This window comes from Calypte anna, chromosome 2 (assembly GCF_003957555.1).
Source record: "Calypte anna isolate BGI_N300 chromosome 2, bCalAnn1_v1.p, whole genome shotgun sequence".
Lineage (NCBI taxonomy): Eukaryota > Metazoa > Chordata > Aves > Apodiformes > Trochilidae > Calypte > Calypte anna.
The window spans coordinates 80660283-80672463 of record NC_044245.1 but is presented as its reverse complement, the minus strand read 5'-3'; the positions used below and the strand labels follow the sequence as shown (position 1 = coordinate 80672463).

General features: G+C 37.4%; 1 protein-coding gene across 2 annotated transcripts in view; it reads left to right on the top strand.

The window, feature by feature from the left end:
* Positions 1-12181, top strand: part of TENT4A (terminal nucleotidyltransferase 4A) — a 57365-nt gene that overhangs the window by 21301 nt on the left and 23883 nt on the right. For both annotated transcript variants that reach the window (XM_030445960.1, XM_030445961.1), the window contains exons 8-10: positions 5002-5128; positions 10515-10615; positions 10858-11033. In XM_030445960.1, the coding sequence (XP_030301820.1) occupies positions 5002-5128; positions 10515-10615; positions 10858-11033 (404 nt within the window). The remainder of the gene's footprint in view (positions 1-5001; positions 5129-10514; positions 10616-10857; positions 11034-12181) is intronic.

The window sequence follows — 12181 nt, the reverse complement described above, 5'->3', positions numbered from 1 at the left end:
TCAGTGCCAGTAGTGTAGAGGAAATGGGAAAAAGTATTTTGGGAAAAAGTATAGAGCTTTTCCCTCAAACCTGTTTTTTTTGTTTTTTTCACTGTACGCACAAGTTTTTAATCTTATTTTTTTAATCTGATCATGGTTTTCTTCAAAGTTCTAGTTACACCCTGGAAGAAGACTTTGAAAGATAACTTCTTAATCCAGAAATAAGACATAAAATGAAAAAAAGCGCCTTTCCATTTCTCAAGATTATCCAAGTAGTTTTAAAGTCTCTTCTGTGAGCTGATGCACAGTTCAGCAATAGCATGCTGAAAGATAACTTACAGAATTAGTTTTATCGAGGTGACAGGATTAAGTGGGATTACTACTTCTAAACTGAGGGAGCTGTGTTTTCTTAAGTGTGAAGTGGTGATATCTGTCTAGCAGATAAATGATGGCATTAGAAGAATATGATACTTCAGTTCTACCTGCTTAGTTCCTAGATTTGGAAGGATCAGGCATGAACCTGTTTTGTTGCTCTTTTGATTGTCGTGTGTTTTGCTCAGGTTCTCTTAGGTGCTGTAAGGTTTCCTTTGAGATTCTTGAAGTCCGAGTATTGGGCACCAGAGAATTTTATATTCTGTGATGTTAGAAATGAGATTCCAATGAAGATGTCAGGAGTTTGTACCTGGAAGTGGAAAGTGTGTTGAAATCTGGATTTAAGATGTCAGACTCATCTAGCTGGTGATGCAGCTAGTAGTCTACACTTTTATCTTCATACACATCCTAAGATTCTTCACCTTCAGTTAGTGTCCTAGGACAGGGTAATGAGATGAAAAACTTTCCCTGAGCATCATCCAAGGAAGGGATTTTGTATGAACATTTGTAGCTACCACCATTTCAGTGTCTCAATGCAGTATATGCTTAAAATTTTATACATAAAAATTTTTGATGTATAAAAATAGTGCAAGCATTCATTTAGGACAGCTGCAAGGTTAGGCACTCAGAATTCTGTCTGTTCAGAGGAACATGTTGGAGAGGGGTAGGCATTATCATCCCAGAAGAGGTTTGTGTTGAGTTGGTCTAGCAGTATCTTGTCTTCGAAGACATGAGTCTGATTGCAGGTGACAGATCTTTAATCTGTGGCTATAAAACAAACTTGATGTTTATTCAGAAGTTTGTTAGGGAAGGTTATTATTTTATGTCTTCGTGAATCAAGTGATTATCAAAGGTCCTTCAGTCATTTCTGATGCTTAGAATAGGAATGATTTTGATCTTGGTTCAGTCAGGCAGTGAGAAGAGTAGCTACACTGCAATTTAAGATTTGGAGTTGTTCTCTTCATGAGGGAGATGTTCTTTCTTCTGAGTTGCTGTGGGCACTAACAAGCTCTAAACCTTAAATTCAAGGTATTTTCTTTTAAAAGAGACTCTAACTTTTAGGACTAGTTATGCTTCATATTGTTTACTTCTGCTTCTTGATAGGGCACATACAGGAGTTATATGTAGATTTGAGATTAACTGTTGGCATTATCTGTTCCTGGTCTAGCAGCTGCCCACAGTTATACGTTGCAGCTTTTAATGTGTTTGTCATTAGAACCTGCAAATATATGCATGTGTATATAAAATACATGCATTTATAAAAATACATAAATACATTGAAGTTAGTATCTGAAAGAACCCCAAATGCTGAATGTTACAAAAAGTTAGTTAGATAATAGCTTAACATAAATTGATCTGCTCCCCTCTGGTCACCTTTACTTTACCAGGCCGTGTTCTTAAAAATGCTACAGGTAATGGCAGGCTACCTGATGGAGTGGTAATGGTGATAGTGTATGATGGAAGTCTTAGATGTGCTCCTTTAGAGGTGAAGGCTTTGTAAAAAAGGAAGAGGTTTGAATTATACATCCAATCACACACCGTTGTTATCTAGTAGTATACATCTGAGAGTTGAAATCTGTGTGTGGTTTTTTTTTTTTTAAGATTGAGAGCTTTTGTTTATGTGCTTTAACTAATTAGTCTACAGATGGTGACAAAAGAGGGATGCTGAAGTGTGTAAGATGTGATCTGCTAATGAGAATGATCTCAGAAGAAAAGCTATTCTGGACATCAAGTGCAAATATGTGATTATCTGGCTTTCTAATGTGTGGCTTTCTGGATTGGGTAGGACAACCTCAATACAGACTTTGGTAGAATTTGCAATAGCTTATGTAGTACCTTTGGCTTCCATACCTGCTTTTCAGCTGCAGTGCAAATCAGAAGCTCTGCAGACTGTACAATTGAATAAGACGTGTTTATTCAGACACTTTTATGAACTAATTACAGGTGCAGAATGAGGCAATCCAGGAACCTAGGCATGCTATGGCATGAGCTATCCTGCCTCTGTTCTCAAATCTGCTTCAATCAAGACTCACACACAACTTCGCTGGTGGTTTAAACTAAAGTGCCTGAGTTTGCCGTAAGTGGATTAGGGAAGGATTATGATTGCTTTTGCTGGCACAACAGTGGAGGTGGCAACAACTGACAAAAGTAGTAACCAACAATTCATAACAGGAGACTCTTTATTTTTGTGTAGCTCCATGCAGGAAGTATGTCAAATGTAGCTGGTTTAGGACCAGAGTGGAATAAACTAAAGCAATTTGAGTGTGTATTCTTAATTCCTGTTACATGGATTTATAGAATGATTGAGGTTGGAAAAGACCCTTAAGATTAAATCCAAATGTAGATGGACTTTGATTTAGTGGCAGGTGTAATTTTTTGTGTTTAGCCACTTGTATGTATTCCATTTCTGTAATCTCAATTCTCTTCTGTATATATGTTTAGCATGTCTTTATGTGGAGGGTGGTATTGTTGCAGGACACAGTGATGTACCATGCCCCTGGAAACTGTTCTGAATTAATTGTTTTTATAGCAGAGTTAACATTTTTGTGCTCTGATTTCTTGACCCCTGAAATACCTTGGTATCTATTCTGCTGCCTTCTGACGAAGTATTTTGTGAAGTCTTCTGCTACTTTACAGTACATCTCTGAACTACAGTGTGTTTCTTCCTATATTCACTATCCTAGCCCATGTTGATCTCTGCTGCTTCAGGATTGAGTCCAGTTGCAAATATGCCAGTTAGAGAGAGGCTTCTGAAATTTTGAGCCTAGTAGTTGCTGGATACAGCAGCAGTGCATTCAGAACAATCACAGAGTGGTTTGGGTTGGAAGGGACCTTAAAGATGATCTTGTTCCAACCCCCCTGCCATGGGCAGGGACACCTCCCACCAGACCAGGTTGCTCAAAGCCCCATCCAGCCTGGCCTTGAACACTTCCAGGGAGGGGGCAGCCACAACTTCCCTGGGCAACCTGAGCCAGTGTCTTACCACCCTCACACTAAAGAATTTGTTCCTAATATCTAATCTAAATTGACCCTCTTTAAGCTTATAACCGTTAGCCCTTGTCATAGAATCATTATGGCTGGAAAGGGCCTTCAAGATCATCATGGCCAACTCAGCCCTACACCACCATAACCACTGAATCATCTCCTGAAGCACCACGTATATCCCTTGTTTGAATACACCCAGGGACAGTGACTCTACCACCTCCCTGGGCAACCTGTTTCAGTGCTTCATCACTCTTGGTCCTAACAAACTCCTCAGTTATTTCAATAAATAGGAAGTATTTCTAGATCAGATTTTTACCATATAAATTACTGAAGAGCTTCTGTATTCGCAGAATATTCTTATGTTCCCAGTCTGCATGCATTCATTATTGCTTTTCTGTTCAAATGGCGTTATGGTTGGAGACTCTTGAAAGACTAAAATCTGTTGTCAAGAAATAAAACCAAGGCTATTTCACACCCTCCATCCCTCCCCCAAGATGATAGATTTCAACATGTTTTTCTGTAATGGTTTGCTGGTCAAAATACTTAAGAGAGTGAAGGGTTCCTTCTAAAGTCAAATTCTAACTCACTAAATTCAGCTCTCCAAAGGATAGCTTCTGTCCTTTACCTATCAATTTTCAAAGTAGATTTTTGATTTATATCTGTTTAATGATTCAAACCTGATCTGATTTTCAGGCTTAAAACACACATTTTCAGTGTTTCATCCCTTTCCAGTGTTCTCGCAACATTTCAAGCATCACTCTGAAGGAGGGAATGTTTTACTGTAGGCGGATTTCCACCCATGTATTTTATACATGCAATTTGAAGGAAGTTTTCTTAGTGTTTAAATTGAATGATAACAGTGAACATTTTGGTGTCTGCTGCCAAATATATTGACCAAAACCCCCAAAATGTTTCTTGCTAGTAATAGCAGTATCTTTCTTAGTGTCAAAATAGGAGGCCAGTGCTTGTATATTGTCACTTACACAGAAGCTTCAGTATTTTCTTATCTTCCGCAGTTCCTCACACATGACATTCAATTTGGAAGGAGTTCTGCTATAGATGTCACTGATGCTTAAAGAAGAGCAGTCACAAAGTGCCACAAACTATATCAAAAAACAAGGCTGGTCAAATTTCTGGAATCCTCTATGATAGATTCTGACCAACTTTTTAATCCTGTTTAGATAACTAATCTGTATGAACTGGTTTACTAGTCTGTAGTATTTGATAAGATTAGGTAGGAGTTGATGTAAGTATGTCTGACTCTATGAAGATAATGTTGTATGAGTAGAATTTTAAGCTGAATGTGGCCTGCAAAATTTTACTGGTAAGTGAGATACAATGCTTTAAGTTGGTAGGCTCCCTCTTAAAAGACAGCTATAAAGCACTTTAAGCTGATCTCTGTTCTCTGTTTCTTTCAGATACCTTGGTATTTTATAAGTGGTAAACTAAATGCATAATGTTGTGTCATTCCTAAGGTTATTCATAAAGTTAGCTTCTTCTATTGAGATAGGCACACTTAGTTGTTCTTGATATGAGTAGGATGGGCTAATAGATTTTAAACAGAGCTAAGCTGTATTGTTAAGGCTTCTGAGTTTAAAGTATGAATAATTTTCTGGTTACTGATATTAAAAAAAATATGATCTGATGACTGTCACATTATTTCAGGAAACGACGTTGGCAGAAGTTCTTACGGTGCCATGCAAGTCAAACAAGTTTTTGATTATGCCTACATTGTTCTTAGCCATGCAGTATCACCACTTGCAAGATCATATCCAAATAGAGATTCTGAGAGGTAATTAGTCCACTTTTTGAATATCAATTTGTTTGTGTAATCAATTAGGAATGTTTGGGTCTAAATCAATAAAAGGAATATTGTTATTTATTGTTTAACTGTGGCTGTATCGAAATATGCCCAGAAATTTAGGCTTCCCAGTGGCATGAGAGTGTAATACCCCAGTGTGCAGCCTTGAAATGAAGGCAGTGTGACAAAACCCAGGATGAGTCCAATGTGAGGCTCTTAGTGGGTAAGGGAGCCAGAATATAACTGGTCTTTCCTCAGCATTCTGCTTGAAGTATTTAAAAGGAAGATCTTCTGTTTAATGTTTGGAATTATGTGTTTGATGCTATGGCAGAAATAAACGCGTGTGATCAAATTGCTTGTTTAGACATAAAACTAGACAATAAGGCTAGAAATTTTACTACTTTGATATGGGCTCCCAAAAGTGTTTTAAAAGGCTTGATACACAATTAAGCTGTTAAAAGAATCAGTTCAGTTTGGCTGTGATTTTGGAACGGATATAAAAAGTAGTGTACTAAACGTGCCAGTTTTAATGCAGTTCTTAATGTTTTTTATGGAAGCACTGTACAGCTAGAACTTTCTCAGCTCTCACTTTTGCAAGCTTTCTGTTTTTTGAAAGGGGGAGAAGAAAGAAAATGGTGTGTCAGTCATGTTGTGTTTTCATTAATGTATTTGCTGTAGCATCTGTTAATCTAAACCTCAGTACAAATGTAGGGCTAGATCAGAGGATGCTTTTCCCTGAAACTTTCCTAGAATACAAGTAGCTTTGAGCTCCCTAGCTAATCATGGGAAGAGATGGCTGTAACAAGTCTCATAAACCATCTAGGTACAATTCTAAACTCTAGTAAAGCTGTTAACTTCCAGTATTAATGACATTGGAATGTGAAATAATTTTCCCATAGTGAGTGTACTGTAGAGATGTGATTACCTTATCTGTGGCTTGCCAAAACATGTAGCAATTCTCCTATGAGGTATCTGTATTTATTATATATATAAGCCTGTAAGGAGTGATGTTTTCATAAAATTGTTATTTGGGAGAAGAGTCCAATACCCACCTTGCTATAACCTCCTTTCAGGTAGTTGTAGAGAGCAATAAGGTGTCCTTCCTTTTCTCCAGTTCCCGCAGCCATGCCTCATAAGACTTTTTCTCTAGACACTTCACCAGCTTAATTTCTCTTTTTTGGACATGGAGTTTTGAGTTAATGACAATCTTCCCAGTTTTATTCTGGTTCTTGATGAACTACAGGAAATGTTAGCAGATGCTTGGCAGCAAGCTGTTGCTCATTGATTCATGGTCTTTGAAACAGTGAACTGTCTGTTAACTTCCTTGTCTGTGGTCTCTGTATTAAGGTGCAATTTCACATTATACCTTCCCTAGCCTATCTGTGGGCTATCTCCTGTCAGCTGCCCTTTTTCTTCCTTCTCAGTATATATTTTCCTGACTCTTGCTCATTCCTGACACTCACCAAATCTGATCCTACAGTCAGAATGAGTCAGATGAACTCTGATCTGACTGAAAACAAATCCTTCAACACTTTTGGCATGTCATAAATTTGATCCAACTTGTGGCTGCGTGATGGGCAGGTCAGAAGCAAGAGAATCAGCAATTTACATTTGGGTTAAGATGGAGAGTGGTATTGTACGATTCGACAGTTTTAAGTTTTGCTGATCTCAATATGACAGGGGTGCATCCTGAAGTTAATCTGTATGTCCTTAGATTGGGATGTTGGTTCACACATGTGCCTGTCGCATGGGTCAGATTCATATGTGTGCTCAGACTGCATCTCTAAACATCAATGCAGTCATATTTGACAAGGTCACATGAAATTGGGAATGGGCAGCTGGTTCTGCTGTGATGTGCCCCTCCAGTATAACCAAGTCTTCTGGCACCTTTTTTTGATTCTTAGAGTTGCAGAATGGTAAAGAGTTTCTCCTTATTGTTGCCAGACATACAGTGCAAGTGTTTGAGGGAAAGGATTGTTAAGCCAATAGGCCAGAGCTCAAGTTGAGGAAGCGTTGGCAGGGTTTTACTGCTGCATGCTTGGAGTTGTCACTTAAAGGTGATATTCTTCAAAACAACAATAGTCTTGGACATATATAAAGTGATCTTTCCATCTCTGTGCTTGAAAGCTGTTTGGTCTCTTCCTGGTGTTCGGTTTTAACTGCTAACAAATCTGTATGTTAGGTTTGGGTTGCCTCTGGTTGGCCAGGATACTCATGGGAGCTCTAGGAGCTGTCAAAGGCAATGTCAGATTTGCCTTCTTGGTCTGCTGATGCAGAAACCAGAATGTGCTGTCTGAAACAGTCCTTTCTTTGCTTCATGTCTTGAATGGTGAGTGGCTGTAACTAGAATGAATGCTGTCTCTGTGAGAGGTATCAGCAATATCAGCTTTTCCCACTCAGAGTATATATTTAGCTGAAGGTTTTATTTTTTTTTTTTAATCTTCATGTTCAAGGAGATCCTTCTCAGTTGCTCTTTAGTCTGCTTTTAGGTGATATTGCCCTTCCAGTACCAGAAGGATAATTCATAAATTCAAGGCCTAGTGAACAATTATTTTGACTGTTCTTCCATAGACCTGATTTTTTTTCCTGCTCTAATACTTGTTCCTGTGGAGCTTGGCTGGAGCTTTAGGTATTTAGTTTTACTGAATTGTCTATCACTAATCTGAGCCTCTGAAGAGTGATTTTAGGATTCTTTTGCACCATAGTTGGACTATAATGACAGATGGAAAGTGTCCCTTTGAAGTGAGGGCATGTGTAAAGAGGAGGGCCTGTAAGTTCTTACCACAAAATAAACTAGGTATGTAAAAGCTTATTTCTGGTTCTGCTGTATAATATTAAGAGGAAAACATGTAAGGGGCATTTTCATAGGAGAGACATCTAATTTAATTAAAAAGTTAACTGTGCTTTTATCAAGTATTCCAAAAAAGCATCTTTGAAGAACTGTCAGTGTCTCTCATCTGTAGAAATTCTGGTAAAAGCTAGAAAAATAAACCCAAAGGCATGGAATATCCTCACACTAAAGGCTAGGCAGACTAATGTTGTGTGGTGGGGTTTTTGGTTTTTTTTCCTAAATGTTTTCAGTGTTGAAAACAGGTAAAAATCATAATTTTAAAATGTGTATTTTAAAAAAAATATTTTTGACCCCATGGAATTGCTTGAATATTTTTGCATATGGAATGCTGCTTTTTCAGAACAGTATCTATTTTGATTACACTTGCTTCCTCTTTCTTTGCTTCTGTAATAAGTATATGGCAGTGTAGCTTTAATCACCTTTCAATTTGGTATCTTGTAATGAATATTTTTAATTCTGGTGTACAAGCAAGGTAACATGATTCTGTCTTTTGAGCTGATAGCTTAGTGGATTCTTTTATTTCTACCCCTCTACCAAAAATGAGTCTGGGGCTTTCATTTCTATTCTCTGTGAAAGGAGTTATTTAAGTGACGGGTTTCATATTTTGGCAATTCTGTCACAATTGTTGGTGTATCAATACCCTTTCTATCCAGCCTGATAATACCATCCTATATAATTTATTTTCCTCCTAGTATATGAAAGCGTAACTATTAATTTGCTTCTAGGAAAGTACTCTGCTTCGGACTTGACAGACTCCTCTATAAGAGCTTGGGTTATTCAGTCTGGTTCATGTTCTGGTTCTATAAGACCACAGCTGGTAGCAGTTGTGAAATTTACAGGTTATCCTGGAGTGAAAACTCAATCTTTCTGAAGTCAGTCTCAGATGAAACTTAGCTGCAGAATTTTCTTCTATCTCCCAGTGCTGAAGAGACCCAGCATTTGTATGTTGGAGTCCCACACTGGTGCTGCTGTCTTGGGAACTGCAACTCAGGGCCACAGCTGGTTTGCTATAGTATTGCTCATCCTTGTCTTCATTCTGTTTCCTTTCACTTAACTTGCTTTTTAAGATCAAGAAACCAGAACAGCACTGAGCATTTAAAATGCTTTTATGACACGAGAATGTACATTGACCAAATATATCCTCCGTTTTATTTTTTCCTTTCTTAATGTGCTCTACTTAGCTGTTGGACTGTGGTTTCCAAATAATTCCCTTTTATAAGCCAGATCTTTAGTTTTGGAGTGGTGACAATCATGCCTTTAATTCTGCTTGTAAAGTTCAAGATTTTATTTTCCAACATTATTTTTGTATTACATACATAGAAAGGTGGATTATATTAATTTTGTCCTTGAGGCTTTTCTGCAGCTATTGGACTTTCCAATATAGATTAAACAAATGTCGAACCAAATGCAATAAAATACTGCCCTATCTTTTTCAGTACTGACATTCTCATGTGTCTTTGAAGTTGGAAGACTAAACATGAAACATGTGGTATTTGGTCCTACATAAAATCTCTAAGCCAGTAGGAGAATTATTGTTCTTTTTTAAAGAGTTCCTGTGAAATGACCTAATAAACATAGTCTCAAGATGTTTAGGCTACGTATGCCCTCCCTTCCTGTTGTATGCCTAAACAAAAAGTTGATTCTGGTACCTTTATGATGTGAGATACAAAATAAGCTTTGTTTTAACCATTGAAGATTTTCAAAAGTAAAATAACATTACCTTCTCCAAAATGGTAAATTTTCATGGCCCATTTTTGTACAGTATTCATGTACAAAAGTTCATGATAAGAGTTCATGGATCTTGAGCACAGAGTTTATATTATTTAGTGTTTCAGCTGCTGATGCCCAGAAAGGAAAGCTGAAAGGTTAGTGCACAAATTAGGATGCAGCTCCTGCCCAAGTTGTACAATTAATTCAATTAGCTGAATGCTGGCAAAGTATGTTGGAAAAATATTACTCTGTACTTCATAAAGTCACTGTTCAGCAGCTTATTCTGGTTTGGAGCCAGTCTGTTTCCACTACCTCACGATCCATGGTACTTCCTTTACAGTTCTGGGGATCTTGCACCTCTTAAGTTGCATTGTAAATCAGTAAGCTAGTGAAGGTCTCTGCCTGCAATGTGAAGGTCAGCTGGGTGGCTCAGTTGTTAGTTTTCAGTGCATCCCATAATTCTAATCAAGATTTTGTGGAAAAAATATTTTCTGTATGGAGAAATGCAAGAGCCTGTAAATTGTTTTTATCAAGTACAGTGGTATCTGCATGTACATTCTTGATAATTAAGGATGTACTCCTTTTAGAATAAAGTAAAACTCTTACCTACATGTCAGTGTTTGCATGTTAGTATATTTAAAAATTGTGGCACTTCAGTGGTTTAAATGATGCAGTAAGGAAAAGAAAGTTCAAAAGGATTCTTTGGGTTAGGGTTATATTAAACTGACTTTTAGCATAATTTGATTGCTTGTCAAAATGCTTGCAAATATGTAACCAACAATCTTTGTTTAATACTTAATTGAAAAATTTTTTTAGTACATTAGGTAGAATCATCAAAGTGACCCAAGAAGTGATTGACTACAGGGCCTGGATTAAAAAGAAGTGGGGGAGCAAAATTAATTTATCACCTGAACTTGGTAGGTATAGCAGGAATCTTTGAAACCAAATTAATTTTTTTTTGTTGAATATGATACAATTCAAAATACTCATGCCTTGAATTTCATCACTTTTACAGGAATTTGTAACTTTCTGCCCCAAGACTAGTTTTCTCTGAGCTTGTTTTTCAGTTAGCTTATTAAACTGCAGCTCTTTGTAGACTTCAAGGCCCATGTGCTTATATTCTGTACTGTTAAATGATACCTGTGTTTTCTCTTAACAGACAATAATAGGTTGAAAATAAGAGACCCGATAGCTCCGTGCAATGGGGAACAGCAACAGAACAGAGACTCTGAACCGCCTTACAACCAACGCTTGGCTTTGTCGTTGAGCAGTACACAGCAGTTATCCTCTGGTTCATCTGCCTCTTCTGTGTCCTCACTCTCCAGCAGTGACATTGTAAGCTTTTTCTTTTAATGGTTTAAACTAATAAGAAGCAGAGTTTGTCATACTCTTCAAAGCCTTAACTGGCACGACAGCAATTAATCGGATACTATCCCCAAACTGCTACAGTAAATTAATAGCTTCCCTTGCTCAGATAAATTACTGGAATAAAATACTTCTTCATTAAATTAAATAGGTTTTAATTCCATCCTAAATTTTTGTTGCTCTTTGGAATAGTAGCTACATGTAATAAAATATAAAAACCCAAGTTAACAGTAGCTAATTAAGTAGCAGAGTAGAAATATATTTTCGTAAATCTCCCCATCAAGCAGACTCTCCCTTGTCAAATTCTGGTCCTTTTTCCCCACACCCCAAATTGAGTATAAACATCATATGGTACTATGAAGGTGAATAGTATCCTTCACTGATTTCAGCCAAGCATTTAATTAATGTTTTAATGGTAATGGGGCCCTCATATGTAAAGTCTTGCTGTCAGCTTCCTGGTTTGAAAGTGCCATTTAAAAATAATTGCTGAGTTTTATTGTAACTTTCTGGAAGAGGTGGCCATAGCCTCCTTCAGGTACGTTCCTGGAAAGGTTCTATAAGGTGTTTTTGCTTTGGTATGGAGTTAAACCAACACAGAATTGGCCACTGCAGGTTATAAAGCACAAAATCACATTGAATGGCATGATGTGCTCATTAGAAATCTGCTGAAACATCCTGAGCTAGGTAGAGGTATTGACAGGACCGAGGTGTAATACACAATTTACAACATTGAATAACTAGATGATGCCAAGAGAGGTTCAAGTATTCATTTCTTTACTGCTTTCAATAGCTAGTCAAATATGGAATTAAAAGTTGGGAAATGAATTCAATAAAAACCTAAACTTCTGAGGAACAAATGCCTTTTTTCACATATTTCAGTTACTTCCTGTAATTCCTTTACACTACTGAATTCTGTGTTGAATTGTCTTTTCACTCCACCTCCAGTAAATATGGTAAATGCTTGAGCTGCACCAGCTGGCTATTGGAAAAAGAACAGCATGATGCTTGCCAGTGATACTACTACCCAAACTTCCTGGCTTGAGTATGTCCATGAAAAAGATACTGCTGTAACAAGTTTATGAGAAAAATGCAAATATTTACTTAATATTGTGCACTCC